Here is a 25,771-nt window from a genome sequence, read left to right as displayed (position 1 = left end):
TTCTGGGCTCAAGTGATCTGCCTGCCTTGGCCTCCCAAAGTGCTGGGATTACTGGCATGAGCCACCGTGCCCAGCCTAAAATCTCCAACTTTAATCAAAATTATAGATTTCAAACTCCATGCTTAAGTGATCAGTTTACACCCCAAAGTTAACGAACATGGTAGACAGCTAGATTTTCGGTTTCACGGGTTCACTGTGGCAGCTTTAATTCCACCTCATTTAGGTCAGGCATCAGACGGTGGGCAAGCCTGTGTGGTATTACAGGTGTCTTACTTTGTTCGTCTCATTGTGTTTGGAAATACAGATGGGATAGTCATATATGAGACAGATCTGGTCTTAGTTCTCTGAGCCCCGAAACTTCATCTTTCCTCACATTTGGTTATGGTGGATGCTGATAAGGTCGAGGGCAGGCCAGTTCAAGTGAGAAACAGGGCGGGCCCCAGCCTTGTGAGCAGGAGCAGAGCTTGGGCTGCCTGGGAGGTGCATGGTCCTTGCCCACCTGGCATCCTGGCAGGGGTATAAGGTGGCTCCAGTTTTTAGTGTCTTGAGGGGTGGTGAGTGAGGCTGATTTCTGTGTTTACCAGCCAATGTTTACATGTCTGCTTTCTGTATTTATTTTCTTCTTTTCACAGATGTTGAATACTTTCTATAATTTAATAGTGGGGTCGGGTGAGGTGTCTTATACCTGTAATCCCAGCACCTTGGGAGGCCAAGACGTTCAGATCTTTTGAGGTCAGGAGTTCGAGACCAGCCTGGCCAACATGGTGAAACCCTGTCTCTACTAAAAATACAAAAATTAGCTGGGCGTGGTTGCTCACGCCTGTAATCCCAGCTACTTGGGAGATTGAGGCAGGAGAATAGCTTGAACCTTGGAGGCAGAGGTTACAGTGAGCCAAGATCACACCACTGCACTCCAGCCTGGGCGACAGAGCAAGACTCTGTCTCAAAAAAAAAAAAGAGAACTAAGTTTTCTAGAGCAGAAAACAAGCAACAAAAATGGGAGTGGGAAAAAGGGAACCTCTGCCTGTCTTTTAATGCTTCAGAGAATTTTGGGCCATGACTGACTTTAGGGTATGGGTGAGGCTTGCGTGTTTAAGGCTCTTTCTAAAGGGATCGGATGCTTTGGCAGTAGGGGGCAAGGGGAATACCCTGGCAACTGGAAATGAGGTGGTTATTTATAATATGTTTGGTCAGTGAGAAGCTGAAGATTTCCAGTGTACTGTTGGCAATAGTAAGTTGGTTATTTTTATACTACTGTGGCCTCTGGCCCCTGCATGTCAGGAAGTGGAGTGACTCAGGCTAACGGTGGTGGCAGGGGCAGCTTGGAGCTGGTGGGTTAAATCTTTTCTAATAGTGTTTCTTTGGGCAGGTGAAGGGAGTTCCCACTGAAAGCCGTGTCTGTACTTCTGATGCTGGGACAGGCAGATCACAAATAAGGGCTCCTTCTCCGGATGGGAGACAAAACCAAACCTACTCCAGCCTGCAGGGCCTGGCAGGGTGGGTGCGGGGCCCTTCTCTGATGTGTCACCCCCCTGGCCTCCGGCAGCTCCTTGCCTGAGGACTCTAAGGAAGCCCTGACTTTCTGGGGTGCTGGGGCAGGAGCTGGCTGCCTCTCTTGCTTTGGCCCTGCCTGGGCTTGTTTTGGTTAGTCGTTGACTATTTAGTTGATGTGTTATGAAATGCCAGCCCATTTTGGCACTGTTCATTTATTTATTTATTTATTTCTTATTTGAGACAGAGTCTCACTCTGTTGCCCAGGCTGGAAGGCAGTGGCGTGATCTCGGCTCACTGCAACCCCCACCTCCCGGGTTCAAGCAATTCTCTGCCTCAGCCTCCCAAGTAGCTGGGATCACAAAGGCGCACCACCGTGCCCAGCTAATTTTTGTATTTTTTGTAGAGCCAGGGTTTCACTATGTTGGCCAGGCTGGGCTTGAACTCCTGACCTCAGGTGATCTGCCTGCCCCGGCCTCTCAAAGCCTCTCAAAGTGTTGGGATTACAGGCTTGAGCCACCACGCCCAGCCAGCACTGTTCATTTGTGAGCTACTTCATGAAGTCTGCCTAAAGCTGATATGCTTTGGAAATTCAGAGCATCATTCTGAATCAAAGCATTCAAATAGTAACAAAAGATTACATTTAAAAACAGGAATGACTCAGGCGCATACTCCTCCCTGAACTCCGGAGAGCGAGGCCCGCTAGCCAGCATGGTCCCTACGGTGCCCAGTTTTGAGCTTAGAATTCATAGCTTGACATTTCCTCCATGAATGGCAAATCCTTTAATGTTACGTGGAATAATATTTGTACAACATTTTTGTCCATTGTAAGCCTAGGGTGGGTCTAAATTTCATCATCGCTAGAAATACCCTTTTCCTATACAGACAGTCGAACTTAGGCCTGTTCGGCTGGCACGAGAGCGATACGTATTCGGCAGAAACAGCTGCGCATACCCATGCAGCAATTCTGTTTCCACTTTCAGTGCAGCCCCCAATAAATCACGAGATAGTCAACGCTTTGTTATACAATAAAGTGATTTTCGATGATTTTGCGTAGCTGTAGGCTAAGTTAAGTGTTCTGGGCTCATTTAAGGTGGGCTAAGCTAAGCTGTGATGTGGCGTGGCTTAGGAGTAGTCAAGTAGTCAATGCGTTTTTAACTTACCACATTTTCCTCCCTTTTTTTTTTTGAGACAGGGCCCCACTCTGCTCAGGCTGGAGTGTAGTGGTGCGATCATGGCTCACAGCAACTTTGACCTCCTGGGCTCGAGGAATCCTCCTGCCTCAGCCTGTGTCAAGTTGTTGGGACTATAGACATGTGCCACCACGCCTGGCCACATTTTCTGTATTTTCTGTAGAGATGGGGTCTCACTGTGTTGCCCAGGCTGGTCTGGAACTCCTAGCTTCAAAGGAACCTCCTGCCTTGGACTCCCAAAGTGCCGGCATTACAGGCGTGAACCACCATGCCTGGCCTTCATATCTACAGTGGGTTTATTGGGATGTAATCCTGTCACAAGTTGAAAAGCATCTGTACTGTCTGATCTGTGGGATAAAAATGGGAAGTTTAAAGCCAGTATTTAATGTTGTTTTTGAATGCAGAAGAAAGTGCTATTTCTGTTCTCTTTTGATTTGCTGATGCCCAACATGAGAACTATGGCTGTGGTTAAACATGGCTGAAACTGGAGGGGTCATCTCGGGAAGAAGTTAAAGGGGCAAGTTAGTGGTTTAAAACTTGGCTTTAGGGCGTGGTGGCGCACACCTGTAGCCCCAGCTACTCTGGAGGCTGAGGGAGGCTGGAGGATTGCTTGTGCCCAGGAAGTCAAGGCTGCAGTGAGCTTGTTCATACCGCTGCACTCTAGCCTGGAAGACAAAGTGAGCCCCCGTCTCAAAAAAAAAAAAAAAACTTTGGCTTCAGGAATGTGTGTGTGTGTGTGTGTGTGTGTGTATATATATGTATATATATATTTTAGATGGAGTCTCGCTCTGTCACCCGGGCTGGAGTGCAGTGGCGCGATCTCGGCTCACTGCAAGCTCTGCCTCCTGGGTTCACGCCATTCTCCAGCCTAAGCCCCCAGAGTAGCTGGGACTACAGGCACCCGCCACCTCACCCAGCAATTTTTTGTATTTTTAGTAGAGACGGGGTTTCACCGTGTGAGCCAGGATGGTCTCGATCTCCTGCCCTCGTGATCCGCCCGCCTCGGCCTCCCAGAGTGCTGGGATTACAGGTGTGAGCCACCGCGCCCGCCCATTAGGGGCTGTTTAAGATGGAGTAAAATAAGGCTGAAGATGGAGTAAAATAAGGCTAAAACCAGCGGGGCTTCATTCCCAGACGGTTACGGCATTCTAACTTATAGGAGGTTGGCACAAGCTACAGGTTGCTCCTTGCCCACTTGGCCAGGAGAACTGATTGGTTTCTAGAGGTCCTGGCGCTGCACACTCACTGATTCAGTGTGTAATGCGATGACATGATGCATCTGAGGGTCTGGGGTTTGTCTTTCTGACTGGAAAGGGCATGGACACCCAGGACATCTTGGGATCTTGGAGCGGAACAAGTGTCCTCTCAAAAAACACGTGTGTCTCTACCGTCTTTCCCCTTTCTGGGTCAGCGTCCTTTGACGGCGACACCATCCCTGGCCACCGGGGTGACGGAGAGAATCAGCCAGGACTCATCAGGCCTTCCCGGCATGCGTGGAGGAAGAGGACGCGTCTGAAACCTCAGGAAGGTCCTGGGTGATAGGATTGTAGAGTCAGACTCGCAGAAGGGTCGCGAACAGCGTCACCGAGTGATTGTTTGTGCCCTTTGGGAAGGAGTGGTATCGGGGATGACCACTGCATCTCAGCGAGAGGGGGCTCCTTGGCCGGTGGGTGCCTGTCGTGAGTGCCAGAGGAGGGGCGTAAGTCCTCGCTGGAGGCGCCAGGCTTCTCAAGGCTCCTGTCCACATGGAGATTGTCATTGCAGGGATGAGACTGTTTGAGCAGGAGGCACGCTGGCTCAGTGGTCACCTCATTAGCACCTACATACTCTGGTGTTTGATAGGAGACGCCTGGGGGCTGTGCCCAGGCTTTGGCTTTTCCATTCCGTCCTGAGGGGACACTGGCCGCTGGAGTGTTTGCAGATCTGCTGCATTATTTAAAAACAGCAAGTTTTCCATGCAGTCAAGCTGGTGGCTGCAGAGCTGGGAGTGTTGGGGAGTGCCGGGCCGCAGTTGGAGCGCTGTTCTTGGAGCCTGGGAGCACATCCCCTCTGCCACCGCCAGCTCATTTCCTGTGCCTTAACTTCCTTTTTAGCCTCCGAAGCAGAAGAATTTAAGCCATATTTCCAACGGATTGTAATTATCCCCTAATTTAGCGCAAACACAAACGCAGTCTTTCCAATCAGTGTCTTTTGGTTTTATTTGGAAAACTGACTGTGAAGCGGGTAGGTCACCAGCCAGCAGGTCCCTCAGCACTTGCCGCCCCCTCTGCTCCCAGCTTCCCTCTCCTCAAGGGAGGCTGAGGGCCGGCAGTGTCCCAGGGGCCACAGCGTCTGCCTCTGCCTGTCCCACAGGGCCCTCTCCCTTGGGTTCCCCGCCTGCATGCCCGGGGTCACCCCACTGGCTCTGCAGTCATCCCCACCCACAGGCTCCTATTCCCCTGGGTCTGGGGGTTGGTGGCTGGCGCAGCCCTTGCAGCTGAAATCTGCAGTGCCGACTGCAGTCCCTGGTGTTGAGTGCCCTGGGGCTGGGTGAAGTTCTCTCCATGCTCAGGCACCTGCCAAGTTGCCCCAGACGGCCTCTTAGCGTGGTGCCTTTCTCAAGTGGTGCTTTTGGGAGGATGATGCCAAGTGCCTTCTTACTGCAGTCCCCCCTAGTGCCAGTGCCGAGCACAGAATAGTGACTCTGTGTGTCCCTGTCCCTCCTGTCCCAGTGTGCTGAGTGCGGGCTTGGCCATGCTGGCCAGGGTGCACCTCCAGTCCTCTTCATCTTCCCTTCCCAGGGTTTGGGGGTGCTCATGAAGCAGATGAGTCTTCCCCGGCCCCCTGAGAGGGAGGGGAGAGTGGGACGGGGACAGTAAGGGCTCTTCAGAACCACTTCCGCCAGAGAGACGGACTAGATGCGGGCCCCATTTGGGCCTGTGCTGCAGCGAAGGGGTTTCCAGTGAGGGCCACCACTCAGCAATGAGCTCTGTGGACAAGAAGACCATGTGCAGAGAGAGGTTGGTGACCCCTGGCAGTTGAGTCACAAGAGGATGCAGCTTCAGTGTAGCTGGACTCAGGTCAGGTCACTGCGCTGTTTTGTTCCCCTTGGCAAAACAGCTTTTAAATAGCTTTTTTTTTTTTGAAATGTTTCTTATTTATTTTTGAGACGGAGTCTCATTCTGTCATCTGGGTGACAAAGTGAGACCCTGTCTCAAAAGCAAGAGAAATTTGTGAAAAATGGTCACACTGTGGAAAACAGTGTTATAGTTCCCAAAAAATTTAAACTTAGAAATACCTCGTGATCTAGCCATTCTCCTTCTGGGTATATACCCCCCAAAAAGAAAGGAAGGGACTCAGACATTTTGACACCTCTGTCCGGAGCAGTTTTGTTCACAGTAGCCAAAAGGCAGAGGCATCCCGAGTGCCCATCCGTGAATAAACGGATGAACACGGTGTGGTCCCCGCAGGGTGGAACGCGATCCTTTCTTAAAAAGGAAGGAAATCCTGGTGATGCGCAGAGCTGAAGGACATTATGCTAAGTGAAATAAACAGTCACCAGAGGACAAGTACGGCATGGTTCCACTCGGAGGAGGCGCCTCGGAGTAGTCAACAGCAGAGAGACAGAAAGCAGGATGGTGGGTGCCGAGGAAGGGGCTGGGGACACGTGGTGGTGCCGCTCAGCGGGGACAGAGTTTGTTTGGGAAGGTGAAAAGGTTCTACGTGTGGATGGCGGGGGAGGCCGCACAGCGATATGAAGGTACTTAGTGTCCCTGAGCCGTACAGTCAACAGTGGGTAAAATGGTAGCTTTTATGTTTATTTTTACCATGATAACAAAACTAGATTGTCATTTCAAGTATTCCAATCAGACAATTTCCTCTCACATGAGCAAGTGAAACAAATAAAAAAGAAAAATAATAAAGGCCGGGTGCAGTGGTTCACGCCTGTAATCCTGGCACTTTGGGAGGCCAAGGCAGGCAGGTCACTTGAGGTCAGGAGTTTGAGACATGGTGAAACCCCGTCTCTACTGAAAATACAAAAATTGGCCAGGTGTGGTGGCGGGCACCTGAAATCCCAGCTACTTGGGAGGCGGAGGCAGGAGACTTGCTTGAACTTGGAAGGTGGAGGTTGCAGTGAACTGAGATGGCGCCACTGCACTCCAGCCTGGGCAGCAAGAGTGAAACTGTCTCAAAAAGACAAATAAACAAAAAACAAAGCATCTAAATTAATTCCTTAGCAATCAGAACAGCTGCTTTGCTAGATTTTGCCAACTGCCAGTCATGTTGAACTGAGATTATCTGTTCCTCTTTCTGAAACTATTAAGGTAAATAATTTCCAAAAACACTTCCTCTTATAAAGGCAAAAAAAAAAAAAAAGAAAAGAAAAAAAAAAGGAAGTAGATTAGTAAGGAAACTTTTAGCGAGGACACTGCGTTAACAGCTTGTAACACTGGACCTGTTGCGTGGAAGTGGGTAGGCAGCACAGGTCATGCTGGCCGTCTGGAGTTGGGTTGGATCTCTGCAGCAGGGTGGGAGTTAGCACTTGCCAGTCTTTCTGGAAGGAAAGGTACGTGGTTGCTGGAAAGGACACTGGCCTGAAAGCTGTGTTAAGGGCAGTTTCCCTTGATGACTTATGAGAAGGTTTGTAGAACCATAAAAGGATGTGTAATTGTTCTTAACCCCTATGGTTTAAAATACTTTTTTCATCCTGTGGAAAATTCCTTACAGGAGCAGTTGGGTCAGAATGACATTTATTCTCATCTGGTTCATTTGTTCTCATCTGGTTCTTTTGGTGACAGCAGGAAAAACCCACTAAGGATTGTTGTATTCATTAGCACTGTGCATATCGTTTTGCTTTTCTTCCAAATTGTAATGGCATTTTTGTGGATGCTTTATCAAGTTCTGGAGTTCATCTCCTACTGGGTATTAGCAGTGCATTTGCTGGTGAGGTATCCAGAGAATGATGGTGGCCCTGGGCTCTGTCGATGTGGCTATCCTAGCTAAAAACCTTGGACTCATTCAGAAGTCCAAGCAGTTAATAAAAGGCTAAATGCATTGTTTCTGTCAGGTTAGGGGATGCTCTGGGCTCAGTGAAAATTCATGAAACTAAGTCACCAGCCTTCAGCAATCTGAGCAAAGATAAACTGCCCAGGAACAGTGGTGATGGCTTGCAGAGGACTGGCTTACGACTTCAGGCGGCATAAACAACAAGCACAAATGGGTGCGTTTTCCAGTGTCCGCCCATCTAGCCATTGGCGCAGGGAATCAGAGCATCTTGCCTGCAGCATTAAGGCAACTACGAAAATGCGTAGTATCAGAGGAGAAGCACCCTCAGTCCAGACTGCTTTGTCAGTGAGGTGTCATGTGCACTAGTGGCATCTGGAACCTGGAAAGGGGCTGTCCTTTAAACCACACAGCAAACTGAAGCTCCAGTCTCATTATGCAGTAACTAATGAATTTGAAGTGCATCATTTGTGTGAGAAGAGGACAGAGTATTTATGGAGAGTCAGGAAATAGTGACAGCTGACTGGTGGGTCTCAGGAAAAGCCACCTGATCATCAGGACACTGGCAGAACCGCCCCCTGTCCCGGGGAATCTCGATGTGCTTCAGTGGTTTGGGGGGGTGGTGCCCCCCCGGGGAATCTTGATGTGCTCCAGTGGTTTGCAGGGGTGGTGTGGAGCTTGGCTCAGTGAGAGCAGGTAGGCCAGAGGAAGAGCCACCTGATTATCAGGACACTGGCAGAACCCCCCGGGAATCTTGATGTGCTTCAGTGGGCGGGGGGCGGTGCGGAGCTCGGCTCAGTGACAGCAGGTAGGCCAGTGGTTGTTACTTCCTGACTTCAGTGAGTGTGACCTGCTGAGCTGGTCTGAGGGTGAGCGATCTGCAGAGATATTGACAACCCACAGTCCCTCAGATTGACAACCTATGTTACATGCAAGTATTTTATCCCTGCTTTGGATTCACAAACATCATATTTCTTTCTGTTTTTTTTCTTTTTTCTTTCTTTTTTTTTTTTTGAGACAGGGTCTTACTGTGTTGCCCAGGCTAGAGTGCAGTGGCTTGTCACTCACAGCGACCTTGAACTCCTGGGCTCAAGAAATCCTCCCACATCAACCTCTCAAAGTGCTGGTGTTAGAGGTGTGCCACTGCACCTGGCTCATTTTTAAAAAAAATTTTATAGAGATGGGGTCTCACTATGTTGCTCAGATTGGCCTTGAACTCCTGAGTTCAAGCAAGCCTCCTGCCTCGGCCTCCCACAGTGCTGGGATTACAAGTGTGAGCCCTTGTGCCCGTCTTGTTGGTTCTTTTTTATTTTCCACATTGCTATTTTGGAGGTCGCCAGAGAGTGCTCCATCTGCCCCTAGATAAGTGTGCCCCTGTCTTTGCAGAAGAGTGTACATCACACTCCCAGCAGCCGGCCTGTCTGCCCTCTGCCTCCGCTCTCTCCGTGTAGCAGCCCATCGTGGATGATCCTGTTGGCTGGAGCTCTTTTGTTCAGTTTTTTCCCAGCAACTGTGGTACATAAATATTTTCCCGTTTGTCCTCAGTGGCAATCTGTGTGCCCACTCCTTTCCTGGGAGCTGGCTTTCCAGTCCTGCTCCCCGGCTGTTTCCAGGTGACCCTCCCGTGCCTCCCTCTGCCTCCCAGCTCTGCCCTACTGGCTCTCCCACACCTGGAGTGCTCAGGGACCTTCGCACTCTGGGCGTTTCCAGGCCTCTGCTCTGCCCTGATCCTGCCTGCTCTGTTCACCTCTGCCTGGGTCCTTGCCACCATAGCCATGGGTGTTGCCTCCTAGGAGGTGTTTTATGTTAAGGAGCCTTTTTTCCCCCTAAATAAACTAAATATTATAGGATTTATTAAAAAATTGCAAGGAAGGGCAGAGAGTTCCCATATGCTCTGGTTTCCCCAGTTGTGAGCATTTTCTGTTAGTATGGCATATTTGTCACAGTTAATGGACCAATAGTGATCCGTTATCCTTAACCACGCCTGCACTTGATTCAGATTGCTGCAGTTTTCACTCATATCCTTCTCCTGTGCCAGAATCCTGTCTGGGAGCCCCTGTGGCATTTAGTCCTCGCGCCTCCTCTGCCTCCTCTGGGCTGTGACAGTTTGTTCTACTCTGGTTGGTTTTGGTGACGTTGACCGATTGGTTTTTTGTTTTGTGTTTTTGAGTTGGAGTCTCACTGTTGCCCAGGCTGGAGTGCAGTGGCGCAATCTTGACTCATGGCAACCTCCACCTCCTGGATTCAAGTGATTCTCTTGCTTCAGCCTCCTGAGTAGCTGGGATTACAGGCTCCCGCCGCCACACCCGGCTCATTTTTGTATTTTCAGTAGAGACGGGGTTTCACCATGTTGACCAGGCTGTTCTTGAACTCCTGACCTCAAGTGATCTGCCCCGCCTCCCAAGGTGCTGGGATTACAGGTGTGAACCACCATGCCCGGCCTACACCCAGTGTTTTTCATACGGTTTTTTCATATACTGTCAACTAAGAGAAAACTGTATTTTGCTCAGAACTTTCCCGGAAGCTGTTTGGAAAGGCATGTTGCCATGGCAGCGCTGAATATGGTGGGCTGCATGGGCAGAGATGTTAGCAGCCTGTGCAGGGCTCCTCCAGCCATCCCAAGTATCTTGCTGAGATGCTGATGGTGATTCAGTGGGTCTGGGTGGGGCCTGGGACTCCCTTTTGGGCTCCCAGGGATGCTGTGCTGCAGGTCCTCGGACCACGCCCGGAGCAGCCAGGCTCTGCTGAAGTCTTACCTGAGCATCACATGGCAAAACGCACCTTGATGGATTTCTGTATTCCTTCCTGTTACAATTAGGGCAATGTTAATTGTTTACAATTGTGTATAGAATCGTTTCTTTGCTTTCATGAGGATCTAGGAGGTGTTAGTAAGTATTTGTTTTAAGGAGTGGGGTTGGTTTGAGGGGTTGAGAGCCACTGCCTTGCCAGGGAGCCCACTGCCCCTGCGGAGGAGCCTTTTGAGGCTCCCCTCCGCCTGCAGCAGAAGTCCTGACCCCTTGGCCTGGCCCAGAGATTCATTCCACCTGCCTCTGTTTACCTCCCTCTACTCCTAGTTTGAATCTCGCCTTAAAGCAAATTGGTTTTCTCTTTCTGTCATCACTGCAAAGACCTTTATATCCTCACAGAAAATGCTGTAATTATTGGGTGGTCGGCCTGATATATCTATAGATCTATATATTTAAGAGATGGGGTCTCGCTCTGTCACTCAGGCTGGATTGCAGTGGTATTATCTTGGCCCACTGCAGCCTCCACCTCCTGGACTCAGATGATCTTCCCACCTCAGCCTCCTGAGTAGCGGGGACCATAGGCGTGTGCCACAATGCCTGGCTAATTTTTGTATTCTTTGTAGAGATGGGCTCTCGCCATGTTGCCCAGGCTGGTCTCGAACTCCTGAGCTCAGGTAATCTGCCTGCCCTGGCCTCGCAAAGTGCTGAGATTATAGGCATAAGCCACCAGGTAAAATGTTTTGTAATCTGCGAAGTGAAACTAAATGATGGTGCTAGTTGTGGGAGTTCCTCCCAGGGATCACTGTAGCTGAGAAGTCATAACTAGTGGTTGTACTGCATTCTGGAGGGCTGTGGCCTGGGGTGATGTGTCCCTCAGTCTGATGGGTGGGCAGTTAGAAGTCCCCGCCCAGGCCTCTGGTTCAACCTGAATAGTTAGTTGATCTCGGTATTTGGCCTGAGCATTCTGACTTCCACACTGACAGGTGCTCCCTGGACTTCTGGTAATGGAGAGGAGTCAGCGTGAACTGGCCTCGGGCTGGCTGCGTCCTGGTGCACGCCCTGTGCCGCCCCACTGCACACCTGGCCATCCAGGGCCTCTCGGCGGCTTCAGTGCTCACTAGGTGCCCTGTGATTCTTCAGGGCAGAGTCTAGCAGCTGCACAGAGCACACAGGCCCATTTTGAGCTTCGAGCTGTGTCCTGGTGACACGTTTCCCTGGGGTCAGCCCTCCTGTGTGGTGAGGCGCCTTGCGGGATGAGCTCCACGGCCTGGTGGAATCCCTGTTGCCGCACTTTGTCTGCAGCCCCTTCCTGGTTGGCTGACTTGACAGAAATAACTGGACTCCTGTGATCACTTGGAAGGACAGTCTGTGTTGTATCAACATAACCGAAATAAGATTGTAATGGAACAGGAGGTGGGGCGGCTGCCAGCCTGCGGCCACAGCTCTCACCCCGCCAGCCCTGCCCTCCCCGTCCTTGCTCTGCGTCAGCACCTGTCCCCTTCCCCCTCCCATTTGTAAACATTTGCTGGTGAATATTCTTTTTTCTCCAACTAGATAATCGTAGGCTGTTGACAGCTTGGAAGGGGGGAGTTTACAGATGATCCGGTCCAGTTCCTTTAACTTACAGATGAAAAACGAAGACGCTGCTCCCGTTATTTGTAGCACAGACTGTCTTTTTTTATCATTTGCCTTTTTTATCCACAGCTCAGTGTTGGTTTTGCTGAGAGTCCCTCTCAGCAGACTCTCACAGAGTCCCTGTGCATTTCTCTGATCATTCTTTGATTTCCCTGTAGCACTTCACCATGTAGCAAGACATTTTCCTTAAAAACCTATTTATTCCTGCCATTCTAGCCAGTCACCTTGGACAATTGGAGAGCTCGTCTAAAACAAAATTCTCTGGAGGCAGTTGCAGAATTTTCCTCATTATTATTCTATCATTGACAAATTTTCACTGAAGAAATTCTTACCAGTCCTTGGTCCTGCTTGGCAGGCAAGCGTCAGACGCCCCAAGTCACCCAGGAGGCCCATAGACCATGAGGCAAAGGAGAGGAGCCGGTGTTGGTTTTTTTTTTTTTTTTTTTTTTGAGGCAGAGTCTTCCTTTTGTTGCCCAGGCTGGAGTGCAGTGGCATGATCTCGGCTCACCACAACCTCCACCTCCCGGGTTCAAGCGATTCTCCTGCCTCAGCCTCCCGAGTAGCTGGGATAACAGGCATGCACCGCTATGCCCGGCTAATTTTGTATTTTCAGTAGAGATGGGGTTTCTCCATGATGATCAGGCTGGTCTCGAACCCCCGACCTCAGGTGATCCGCCCACCTCAGCCTCCCAAAGTGGTGGGATTACAGGCGTGAGCCACCACATCCGGCTTTTGTTTTATTTTTAACTCCCACCTGGTGTAGGTTTTTTCTCTGTCATTATTAGCAGGAGTCAGCCTGGATGGTTGTCAGAGCAGCCCCTGGGCTGCTTCATGCTGCATCTCAGCTCCTCATCCCTGGCCCTGACTGAAGGGGAAGACAAAGGTCCTGGTCCCCAGACCTGTTTGCAGTGATGACAGGGGTCCCTGACTCCCCTGGTCATAACAACAAAGTAATTGATAAGTAAATGTTTAAACTCTGGCCATGCACAGTGGCTCACGCCTGTAAGCCTAGCACTCTGGGAGGCCAGATCACTTGTGGTCAGGAGTTGGAGACCAGCCTGGCCAACATGGTGAATTGAAACCCCATCTCTACTAAAAATACAAAAATTAGCCCAGCATGGTGGTGTGCGCCCGTAGTCCCAGCTACTCGGGAGGGTGAGGCAGGAGAATCACTTGAACCTGGGAGACGGAGGTTGCAGTGACCTGAGATTGCACCACTGCATTCCAGCCTGGTAACAGAGCGAGACTCCATCCATCCATCCATCCATCCATCCGTCAATCAATGTATGCATGTGTGTATGTTTTACCTGTAGCCACTACACTACAGCCTGGGCAACATAGTGAGACCCCCCACCTCTTAAAAAAAAAAAGATAACTCAATAATGACTACATGTTGAAATGATAATAATTGGTTATATTGAGTTAAATAAAATATAACCATGAATTTGACCTGTTTAATTGTTCCCTTTTTGATGTGGCTGCTAGGAAATGTCGATGCTGTTTGTGGCCCACATTGTGTTTCCATCGGGGCAGCCCTGGCCTAGATCCGGGATCAGCAGCTCCCTGGGCTCTGCAGGAGCTCTGCAGTGACTCACTCTTGTAATTCCTGTTTCTTTCTCCAAAGAACTAAAATGCATCTCCTCACTGGGTGTGTTCGTTCGGGGACCCACTCTGGGCACTCCTCACTGGAGCCCACTGGATTTAGGATGTGGTTTCCCAGGTCCTCCCACTAAGGGGGACCCGCAGGCCTCCTGAGAGGAGATGCAGGCTGTCCAGGAGCCTGGGGTTCAGAAGTGGAGGCAGGGGACATGCTGTCAAGGCAGGAGCCTGCACGGCTCCCCTGGAAAGAGGTTTGCTGAGTAGCAGCTACCTCGTCTCAACTGCTGTCTCCACCTTGTCTGCTTCTCGAGCTTTACTTTGAGTACTGTCAGTGCTTGCAGTTAGAGAAGGATTTGGGGTAATAGCATCCGTGTTACTGACAAGAAGGGACGAGGCCTCCGGGCGAGTAGGGCTTATCAAAAGGCACATGATGGGGGGCAGTACTTTGGTTCTGTTTTTTACTTTGTTCCTGTATTATGACTGCTGAGTGAGCTCTGATGGCCACCAACCTCACTGGCCCCGGTTTCCCTCTCTGCCACAGGGCAGGGTCCTGACCTTCAAGGTCACTGTCAGGCTCTCATGCCTGCACAGGGCATAACACAGTCAGTGTGAGCTGCAGTGGTCCGTGTGGAGACCCAGCCACCCCGTCCTGTCTCCGGTGTTGTGCCCCTGCCACATTCTCACTGCGAAGGAAGCTTTTTGATCTAGGCTTCAATTTTTGGTCCCAGCTGACCATAAGCTCGAGTTCCTTTGTGGAGTCACGCCACCTCTCAGCCCTTGTTTTCTCTGTTGAGAAAGTGGAGACGACAGTGGTGCCTCTCTCGTGGGCCTGCTGTAGGATGCAGTGAGGTGATGCCTAGCATGACTTGGCATAGTACACAGCACATGGAAAGCTCAGAATGCAGGTATCGCCAGTGGCAGCCTTTGGCCCACGTGCAGTTCTGTGGTTGTGTGGATTAGCCCCTGGTGGTCTTTCCTTTCAAAGGCTTGCGGAGACCCAAGCTGAAGGACCTGGGGTTTTGCTTGGGATGTGCTGGGTGTTGGTGATTGTGAAAACTGGAGCTGTGGTGGGGTGGGAGTAGGGGACAGAGGAGGGTGCTGTCAGCAGGTGAGGATATGAGGACAGGGGAGGGGGAGGTGTCCAGGAGCCCTTCACTGGGCCTGGCCAAGGCTAGCCAGTGGAGAAGGGACAGTGTTCACCCCTTCCCCCATGTCTTGCACGATCCGCTCCTGGCCTCGGGCTGAGTTGAGCACACAGGCAGCACAGGGAAGTACGTGGGGTGGACTGGCCTCTGGCACCGTCTGCACCCTAACACCAGTGGTGACCTTGTTTCCATGGAAACATGGCACTGTGTCCAGACAACTGAATTCGGCCTCACCTTGTTCATAAACTAGGGATTGTCTGATGTTGGTTTGTGTGGTTAGGCTTCTCGAGCTTATTAGAAGAGACAATGCAGATTATTATTTTGTAAAGGGTGACATTGACTAAAAGAGAATAATGTCTTCATTGGTGAACAAGGGTGTTGACTGAATGTGGAGAAATCAGTGAAATCTCCACAGTGACAGATGTACTCTGGAGATGGGGCTGAGGCTAGGTGTGCACCTCCGCTGCCAGCCGTCAGCAGCCTGCCCCTGTCTGTCTCATTAGGACTTGTTAATCTTAAATTTCTGCAAATGTTTCTTGTTACAGAGTACGGTGTTTGTGAAAACTTGCGGAAGTTGGAGATCACAGGCGTGTCTTGTCGGGACGTCTACGCGAAGCGTGAGTGAATCTATTTGTTATCATCCATGATTAACTTCGTACCAGAAGCAGACAGTGCATATCAATGATAAATAATAAAAGTGATTTAGTCCGTACTTTTGTTTTCTCAGAAACCATCTTACAGTCACATTTTGAATACAGCACTGGTAGTAACAGCGCTAAAATTGAGGGAGGGGACGCTCTGTTCTCCGTTCTGCCATTCTGGATACTAGTGGCTTTTATTAGGCATAGAGGCCCTTTAGAGCTGAGAAATGTAGGCAGCACCAGAGCGACTTGGTGCTCCTGGAGCTGCCTGTTTCTCTGGTTTCTGGGCCTCCAGCCTTCAGGATGGGACTGCCTGTGGTGATTGGGAAATGCAGCTGTGGTGCCTTCCGTCCAAGCCCCCAGGTATGGAGAGGCGGCCCCCCTTCTGAAGTTCTTCTTCCCTTCGGTGTTCTGTGGGGAGGCTGAGCCCCCCAACCCCGTTTCATGTTTCTCTGGCTCCCCCACTTTCCGGAGTCACCTGTGACATTCACCGAGCAGGCAGAGGCTCGTCGGCCCCAGGCTGTCTTCCCGCAGGTGTTTCTTCAGTGCCAGGGGCTTTCCCATTTCTTGCTCATTGGATGAAACTCTTGGCTTTTTTTGATGGTCAGAGGGTTTCTATGCGTGTCTCATAGCACAAGTTTTCATCTTCTGACTGTTCTTTGAGCTTCTTTTCTTTTTTCTTTTTCATTGCTGCAAGGCAGATGCTCTTTGAGTTTCTTAAGCCACTTGGGCCATATCATCTCAAAGACAGTCATCTCATATGCTCGCCGGCCAGGACACCTGCCCTCCCACCTCCTGAACCCCGGTGAGCTGTGGCCTGGGGCCTGCCTAGCGTGTGCTGGCCGCGGGAGGAGCGTGATCAAATGTGGAAAGGATTCCCAAGGTTGCTGCCACCATGAGTTTCTGGTGGCATCACTTATGGAAGGAAAACGTGTCACAGTGTTCTCTCCAGCAGGTTTCTCAGAGCCGCCTCCCTGTGTCCTGGGTGGCTGCGTAAACATGTGGGGATTGTATCACACTGGTGAGGGGCGGGCATTGGGTCGTATGCACGCTGTTTGCACAGTCCTGAAAAGGGAGCCATCCTTAGCCCTTTCCCTGCTGTGTCTGTTCAGGTATAAACCCTCGCGTGAAGTCGGGACGTTTTGTGAAAATTCTCCCTGATTATGAGCACATGGCGTACAGAGACGTTTACACCTGCCGTATGTACCTCCTGCGAGCTTTGGCTTTTGTGGCAGCCAGCACGGCCAAGAACTGCATGGGGAGGGCCCCCTTATTCACACATGGGACAGCTTTGGTCCCGGAGCAAGCGGACCTCATGGCTTTTTGTCATCCTTTCACGTTCACTTGCCGCAGCGTGGCTCTGGTTCGTCTGTGACAAAGATCACACCTGTGGGTTGCACCCGGGCCACATTTGGGTCACCTTTCTGCAGTGGTTTCTGTGTAGTACCAGTCGAGATCACTTTAATGCACGTTTGCACATTTATCATTTATTGAGGAGCTACTGCGAAAATTCATGCCGAGGCAGAGAGGAACGAACAGTAGAAGCTTTAAAACTTTTATTCTAAAATGAAATATGAATAGTTGACTTCTGAGTTTTATTAGTCACATTTTAATAGCCTATGTGAATTAAAAATCACATATGCATATACTCTCAACAGACAAGTACAGGTAGCAACAGTGGACTCCTTTTTTTTTTTCTTTTTTTGGAGACAGTCTCATTATCACCCAAGCTGGAGTGCAGTGTCACAATCTCAGCACGCTGCAACCTCTGCCTCCTGGGTTCAAGTAATACTACCACCTCAGCCTCCCAGGTAGTTAGGATTACAGGCGTGCACCACCACGCCCAGCAATTTTTTTGCTATTTTTAGTAGAGACGGGGTTTCATTATGTTGGCCAGGCTGGTCTTGAACTCCTGACCTCAAGTGATCTGCCCACCTCGGCCTCCCAGAGTTCTGTGATTACAGGCGTGAGCCACCATGCCTGGCCAACAGTTGACTCTTTAGAACTTGATTCTTTTTGGCCAGGCGCGGTGGCTCACGCCTGTAATCCCAGCACTTTGGGAGGCTGAGGCAGGTGGATCACCTGAGGTCAGGAGTTCGAGACCAGCCTGGCCAACATGGTGAAGCTCATCTCTACTAAAAAGTACAAAAATTAGCCAGGTATGGTGGCAGGCGCCTGTAATTCCAACTACCCAGGAGGCTGAGGCGGGGGAATCACTTGAACCTGGGGGGTGGAGGTTGCAGTGAGCCGAGATCACGCCATTGCACTTCAGCCTGGGTGACAAGAGCGAGACTCTGTCTCAAAAAAAAAAAAAGAACTGAATTCTTCTGATGGAGCTCTGGAAACTTTTCTAAGCCACAGTCATAGGAATTTAATGTTGTCTCCACTTTTGTTTGGAGAAGGGTCTTTCTTGTTGCCCAGGCTGGAGTGCAGTGGCACAATCACAGCCCATTGTATGCTTGAACTCCTGGGCTGAAGCGAGCCTCCTGCCTCAGCCTCCCTAGTAGCTGGGACTAGAGGCGTGTGCCACCATGCCTGGTTAGTTTTTCAGCTTTTTGTAGAGACGGGGGCCTCACTGTGTTGCCCAGGTTGGTCTTGTACTCCTGGGCTCGCTCAGTCCTCCTGCCCTGGCCTCTCAAAGTGTCGAGATTGCAGGTGTAGCCATCGCACCTGGCCTGTTTCCACTTTTTATTAGCTCAGAGTGGTTGAGTGGTGATGGAGACAGTGAATTTCAGCTGTCCAGGAAGAGACTGAAAACACCTGCCTGCACTAAAAGCGGTGTTGCAGTTTCTTGAGGCTCGTGGAGCCCCTACTATTGCTTTCCATCCACCAGATTGCCCGTGAGTCTGCATGGCCTGTTGGGAGCAGACCTACATCTTAAGTTTAATAAATGCCCAATTTCCGGAAACACCTACTGAAAGCAGAAAGAATAAGAGTCGTTCCCAGAATTTCTCTGATCGTCCTGCCAGATCTCAGCAGACTGCTGCAGTTGGGGAGCCTGGTCCCACTTTACCGAGAGGACCTTCCTGAAGTTGGCACGCAGGTGCCTGGATTTGGTTAGCACGCTTCAGGGTGGTGTCTGAACGCTTTACATGCCTGCTAACAACACTGCCTTGGTGAGGTGAACTGTTCAGCTGAGTGGAGTTCAGAGCCAAAGGACCTCTCAGTAGTCTGTGGACGGGGAACACGGCGCTGGAAGGGGCTGAGGTGGAAAAGGAGGGGTGGGCAACGTTTGAAGACATTTGTGCTGTTCTAGACTGACCAATCCTTCCTCTGAGCAGTCAGCGAGCAGAGCCCTGGGAGGGGACGGTCGACTTGTGAGCATTGACAAGAACAGTCTCTCCTTGGTGCCGACACGAATGTGCTGGCTTTTCCGTTTCCTGTCCTGTCTCCCCTCCCCTCCCCTCCCCTCCCCTCCATTTCCTGACAGAGTCTCAATCTGTCACTCAGGCTGGAGTGCAGTGGTGTGATCTCGGCTCACTGCAACCTCTGCCTCCCGGGTTCAAGCAGTTCTCATGCCTCAGCCTCCTGAGTAGTGGCGCCCACCCCCACACCCGTCTATTTTTTGTATTTTTAGTAGACACAGGGTTTCGCCATGTTGGCCAGGCCGGTTTTGAACTCCTGACCTCAGGTGATTGGGCAAGGGCTCTTCAATACAAGGGGACAAGCACTGAGAGGCTCCTCATGTTGCATGTCTGTCTCACAGTTTCTCTGGAATGTACACTGCGGACTCAGGATGGAATTCTGACCAGCCTCTGGGGAGGCTGCACAGCCAGGGCCTAGCAAGTCTCCAGAGTTGCACTGGGGGCAGGGGACATTCCTTTTGTCCCCGAGGCAGGTGGAGGGAAGCTTCATGCAGCTTACGAGGAAAAGATCTCCTCCCCATGCTGCCGGGCCGGCCTCTCGCTCATCCAGGCTGGGCAGCCTCATATTGTGATGTGGCACCAGTTGCTTCAAGTGGGCGGCTTTATCATAGGTGCGTTTTGATTGACATACTGTTGTTCCTGCTGAAGTTTGAGTGTAGTTATAAAAACACAGTCATTGTAGAAAACTTGAAAAATTTGGAACAATGAAAAGCAGCAGTTCAACATGGGTTGCATTTCTCTTCGGACATACTTAAATGGTGACTGGTCTCTTAGCTCCGTGACCTACTAGAATATCAGGAAGAAAAAGTTCTTATGTGTGAAAAAAGAAAGCCAGTTTCAGCAGCCTCAGCCTGACGCCCGTGATGTGTCCGTGTTTTCAGTATTCAGGTGCTCTCAGCGTGTCTTAATGGAGAGCAGCTCAGCATTTGTTCTCACAGCAGCACACCTTTTGGAATAGTCTGCTCTGATGGGCTTCTGAGTATTTTGGGGCCATGCGTGGCTTGTGTTTCCATCATGCATGTGGGCCGTTAACTGTTCGTGTTGAGGTCCTCTGGACTTTGTGTGGTGGGCCCAACATCTTATTTTATTTTATGATAGAGATGGGGGTGTCGCTTTGTTGCCCAGGCTGGTCCCAAACTCCTGGCTTCAAGCAGTCTTTCTTCTTTGGCCTCCCAAAGTGTTGGGATTACAGGCGTGAGCCACCGCCCCTGGCCGAGCTGACATCCCTCAGTGTAGGACTGTCCTGGAACAAACCCATGCGGTAGAAGCTGGGATCCTAATGTTGAGTAGTAGATTTTTTTATTTTTATTTTTTTGAGATGGAATCTCTTTGTCACCCAGGCTGGAGTGCAGTGGCATGATCTCTGCTTATTGCAACTTCCGCCTCCCAGGTTCAAGCGACTCTCCTGCCTCAGCCTCCTGAGTAGCTGGGATTACAGGTATGTGTCACCACGCCTGGCTACTTTCTGTATTTTTAGTAGAGATGGGGTTTTGCCAGTTTGGCCAGGCTGGTCTCAAACTCCTGACCTCAGGTGATCCATCTACCTCGGCCACCCAAAGTGCTGGAATTACAGGCGTGAGCCAGCGTGCTTGGTCTGTGGAGTAGTTTTGTGATCTCAGAGTCACTACTTTTGGGGTATCTTTTCTCTTCCTTTTTCCTTGGACGCATGAGGTTGCCTGGCGCTCTGGATAATGAGCATTTGTAAGGAGTTGGGAGTGTTAAGCCTGTTGTCCTGACAGCAGTTCTGATACATCTGCTTCTCTGCACGTTGGTGAAGCCAGTCAAAGTGCATTTTTGAGTTTTTTTGGAGACAGGATCTTGCTCTGTTGCCCAGGCTGGAGTACAGTGGCACAGTCATGGCTCACTGCAGCCTTCATCTCCCTGGGCTCAGATGATTGACCCCAGCTCCTGGTTAGCTGGAATTACAGGTGCGTGCCACCATGCCTGGCTAATTTTTCTATTTTTTTATAGAGATGAGGTCTCCCTGCGTTGCCCAGGCCAGTCTGGAACTCCTGGTCTTAAGCAGTTATCCCGCTTCAGCTTCCCAAAGTGTTGAGATTACAGGCGTGAGCCACTGCACCTGGGCTAAAACACTGATTCATTTTAGCCTTTACCCAGATATTAATAATGATGTCTCTTAAAAATATGGAGTGCCTTGCTTAGAAATGTAGTGGAATTCCTTCCATTCTGCTGAAACTGGAGCTGAACGCGGAGTAGGCGCACATGAGACAGAATCCTGCTGTGGGAGCACAGCAGGGGCCGCGGAGACGTCGGCATCCTGGTCCTCAGAGCCTGTGGAGTTGTCATCTAATCAGTGTGGGGGTCTCCCAGGGCAGCTGGAGCAGATGAACAGAAAGGGGGTCTAAAACAACAGAAACCCACTTTCTCACAGGCCGGAGGCCAGAGGTTCAAGACAAGGTGTCCCAGGGCGCTGCTCCCTCCGACGGCCCTTGCGGAGCCTCCTTCCCGCCTCTTCCTGCTCTGGCCGCATCGCCGCAGCCCCTGCCTCTGTCCCCACACGGCTCCCTCCGTCGTCTCTGAGTCTCTGTCTTCTCGGAAGGACAGCCGTCAGTGGATCGGGCCCTTTCGCGCCAGCCTTCCTTTACCCTAACGTGCTCATGACTGCATTACATCTTGATTACTTCCGCAGAGGGCCACATTCTGAGGTTCCAAGGGACATGAATTTTGGGGGAGACCACTCAGTCCAGCCTCCACGGTAACGGGGACTCTGGGTAAAGGTATGGGTCCTGAGGCGAGGGGGGCGTCCTGAACCACCTAGGCAGGCCTTGTGTCATCACAGGGTCTTTGTACAAGGGGCGCCCTGGGTGGGAGTAGGAGTGAGAGGCAGGAGAGGCTGCATGTGGCTCTGAAGGTGGAGGAGGGCCCAGGAACTGAGCAGGACAAGGCCAGGAGTGGACCCCTGCAGCCTGCAGGAGGCAGCAGCCCTGGCCACGCCTCAGCTGATGGAAAGATAGCTCACGTTAATCAGTTTTCTTCCGTAGAGTCCCCCGAGCAACACAGGCCAACACCTTTAGTTAGGGGCATCCACCCACAAAATCTCCATCCCCGCCAGTCTCCTGGCGTGGAGTCCACCTGTGGCATGTGGGCCGAGGTTCAGGGACTCTTGAGTCAGGACGGGTGTGCACCAGAAGCCAGGCTCTCCCAGATGTGCTGGCACCTGGGCCGGTGCTGGAAGGAGAAAGTGTAACCCCACCTTTCACGATCCATTCCCATTTGGCTTCATTTTCAATTCATTTTGGGAGCGTTTATGCCGGGGCTCCCAGGGCAGATAGATGCCTACTTTCAGTGCCTGGAATTAGAGGAATGCGTTCACCTCCAAAGATTATTCTGACGTTTTCCAGGCTCCACTGTGAGGCCAGATCTGTGCTCCCAGAGTGGGGTCCTGGACAGCGGCCTCCATGTATTCTGGGAACTTGTTGGACGCAGCTTCCCTGGCCGCCTCCTGCACCTGTCGTGTCTGGACCTCCGGGCTGGGCCTGAACAGGCCCTCGGGGATTCGGGTGATACTCAAGTTTGTGGACTTCTGGCCTGGATTATTTTCTTTCTTTTTAGCCTTTCCTCAGATATTAACAATTTTTTTTTTTTGTTTCATTACTTTCTTTTTAATAAGGGTTAAAATCTTAAAGGTCTCAGCATTTGGTAATCTTCTACTAGATGTTAAAGTGACTTTTAATAAGAGGTGGTGATGTCTTTATTCACATTCTCATCTTTTAAATCATCTGTTTAATTTTGGGTACTGAAAAAACTGTAACGTTCAAAGCAGAAATAAGGTTGTTGGTTTTCCTATGTAGTTCTTTAGCCTCCTAGATTGTCAGAGAAGCATTTCTTTCTTTATAACTGACAGATGATAATTGTATATATTACGTCTTAATAGGGCAGTGTGTTGTGTTGACATCTGTGTATGTTGTGGAATGATTACATTGCACTGGGCTTCTCAGCCTGGCCACACATCACAGTCACCTGGGAGCTTCTCAGAAACCCTGACAGGCCCCCCACCCCACCCCCCATCCCCTTGCTGATTGACTTGGCTGCCGTGGAGCCCGGCGTTGACGTTTTCCCTTGTCCCTAGTGATTCTGACGTGCAGTCAGGGTGGAGAGCCACTGTACAGACAAAGGAAGATCATCTCTCCGTGTGAAACTGATATATATATATATATGTATTTTTTGTTGTTGTTGTTGAGACAGAAACTCGCTCTGTCATCCAGGCTGGAGTGTGGAGTGCAGTGGTGTGATCTTGACTCACTACAACCTCCGCCTCCTGGGTTCAAGCGATTCTCCTGCCCACGCCTTCCAAGTAGCTGGGATTATAGGCGTATGCCACGACACCTGGCTAATTTTTGTATTTTTAGTAGAGACGGGGTTTCGCCATGTTGGCCAGGCTGGTCTTTAAACTCCTGACCTCAGGTGATCCACCCGCCTCGGCCTCCTAAAGTGCTGGGATTACAAGCGTGGGCCACCGCGCCTGGCCCTGTCCCTCACTATTTCACATGGGAAGATAATGTGGCAGCTGCCCAAAAGTGAGCCCTCGAAGTGGCCTGGGCTTGCGGGAAGGCGTAACCATCTGCTGCCCTTAACTGAGACACTCAGGAGCCTTGTGGGGCACTGAAGTGCAAGGAACATTGTTCCTGGCTCCTTTTTTCCCCCCTCCCCGAGCCCACCTTAGGGAGGACTGGGTCCTTTGAATTTGGAAAGATGTGCATCTCGATGACATGTTTGTAATAAAAATGGTGAGGCCTTAGGTAGAGCAATCACGCTCACGCTCGTATGTGTCCAGCTGTGCTCTTGACCATTCGAATGGGAGCTGAATTCCTATTTACATCCATGGATTCATCTCTTGAATGAATACATTTGCTTGTGCGATAGCTGTGCTTCGTAAGGACTCTTTTTAAACTGTGTGTTCTCAGACACGGGCTTTGCGATTCCACGAGAAGCTTGTGTCGCCTCTGGGTCTGCGCGCTGGCAGCCCATCTGGCCACGCTGTTTCTCTGACTCACCTCTTGGGATGGTTTCGGTGTCTGTTGCAGACTAAAGGAGTCGGCATCTGGTCAGCAGAGGCCGTTGCTTCCAAAGTACAGTGAAGGTGTCACCGCTTTGACCAACATGCAGAGCTTAAAGACTCAGGGAAGATGTCCCTTTAGAACGGGCATCTCGGGACGCTGCTGGGTTTTCATTTCAGAAATGCTGCTTTTCAGCACAACAGGGAACTCCCGCTTTGGAATTGCCAGGCGTCTGAGGCAGGCTCGTTGGGCAGTGTTCTTAGCAGTTAAAGCGGGAGCTGAGGGGAGGGGAGAGGAGCGGAGAGCGCCATGCTGAATAGTGTTTTTTTCCCCCAGTATTTCATGATGAACTTTTGAAAACAGAAAAGTTGGAAGAATTGTCCAGTGAACTCCCATTTCATTATCACCCAGCCGCCCAGCTGTCCCTCCCTGCAGACATCCGTGGACTTATTTTCTGATGCATTTCACACTTGCAGGCATCAGTACATTTTACCCCTAAATGCTTCAGTGTGCATTTCATTGTCAAGGTCAATGTGACCGTAAAGTGACAAGACCGGCTTGACTGTGTCCTGTAAATGGGCTCCGAGGATTGTTCTGAAAGGGGTGTGTGTGTGTGGGGTGGCTGGCAGCGGCCTGCACAGAGCCAGGCTCATTTAGGAACTTCCTCAACGATGGTCTGGGCTGAACCCTGGGAGCTGTCGGTGGACTCCAGCGTCCTCTCCAAAGGCTGGAGAGGTTTCTTATTCCCTGTACCCTAGATCCAGGTGGCGACCTCCTTGCTGCTGTCCTGGCTTTCTTGCCCTCCCTGCTCCATCTTCCTCCCTGTGGTCTGGAGTGGTCTTGCCACTCCAGTGCTCAGAAACCCCCGTGGCCCCCACTGCCTGCAGAGCCCTGAGACCCTGCCCATTTGCTCATTCCCCCATGCTCACGCAAGCAGACACAGGTGCAGGACAGCAGACGTGAACCATGTCCGTCAGCGTGTTGACATGTGGTCTCTGAGCGATGGGATTACTGGTGAGCTTTAGGTTTCCTTTTTCCAAATTGTCTTCGGTGACTGTGTGTGTGTTGCTTTTGAAATAGGGGGGAATTTTTCTTTTTTCTTTTTTTTTTGAAATAGGGTCTTGCTCTGTTGCCCAGGCTGGAGTGCAGTGGCACAATCATAGCTCACTACAGCCTCTGCCTCCTGGGCTCAAGTGATCTTCCCACCTCAACCTCCTGGGTAGCTGGGACCACAGCACATGCCATCACACCTGGCTAATGGAAATTTATTTTTAAAAAATAGCTGACACCGTTGATTTTTTTTTTTTTTTCCGAGATGGAGTCTTGCTCCGTTGCCCAGGCTGGAGTGCAGTGGTGTGGTCTCGGCTCACTGCAGCCTCTGCCTCCCGGCTGAAGCGGTTCTCCTGCCTCAGCCTCCCAGTAGCTGGGATTACAGTCACCTGCCACTACGCCTGGCTAATTTTTTGTACTTTTAGTAGAGACAGGGTTTCACCATGTTGGCCAGGCTGGTCTTGAACTCCTGGTGATCTGCCTGCCTTGGCCTCTCAGAGTGCTGGGATTATAGGCGTGAGCCACCGTGCCTAGCCTCCAGCTGAAATTTTAATCTGCAGGCCCATGACATTTTGTCCTCTGTCCCAACCTGCTCCATAATCCCTGACTTCCACGCTTGGGTCAGCTGCCACTGGGGCTTCCTGGGGATTATGTTTTATTTTCTTCATATCTCATTCTGTTCGTTCGTTTTCATGGCACTCGTCTATTAAAATTTGGAGTATCACTGGCCGCTCTCCCCTTTTCATATGGACTTTGGAATCATTTTGTTAAATTATTTTTTAAAACCTGTGGATTTGAGTTGGAATGACATTATTGATGATTAGCTGGGTGTGGATTTGTGTTGGGATGACATTATTGATTAGCTGGGTAAGGATTTGAGTTGGGATGACATTATTGATGATTA

At 50.7% G+C, this 25,771-nt stretch overlaps 1 protein-coding gene across 6 annotated transcripts in view; it reads left to right on the top strand.

Annotated features, from left to right (window-relative positions):
• FBXO31 (F-box protein 31) overlaps positions 1–25,771 on the top strand; it is a 55,563-nt gene that overhangs the window by 7,216 nt on the left and 22,576 nt on the right. For 2 of the 6 annotated variants that reach the window (XM_023228983.3, XM_023228980.2), the window contains exons 2-3: positions 15,339–15,410; positions 16,547–16,633. The exons of 2 other annotated variants lie outside the window; for them this stretch is intronic. In XM_023228983.3, the coding sequence (XP_023084751.1) occupies positions 16,606–16,633 (28 nt within the window). In that variant the 5' untranslated portion in view covers positions 15,339–15,410; positions 16,547–16,605. The remainder of the gene's footprint in view (positions 1–15,338; positions 15,411–16,546; positions 16,634–25,771) is intronic. 2 more of the 6 variants (XM_023228984.3, XM_023228981.2) reach the window with 1 other exon arrangement.

The sequence above is a fragment of the Piliocolobus tephrosceles genome, chromosome 17, assembly GCF_002776525.5.
Source record: "Piliocolobus tephrosceles isolate RC106 chromosome 17, ASM277652v3, whole genome shotgun sequence".
In the NCBI taxonomy this organism is placed as follows: domain Eukaryota; kingdom Metazoa; phylum Chordata; class Mammalia; order Primates; family Cercopithecidae; genus Piliocolobus; species Piliocolobus tephrosceles.
Note: the sequence above shows the minus strand (reverse complement) of the source record. Positions and strands in the feature narration are given on the sequence as shown.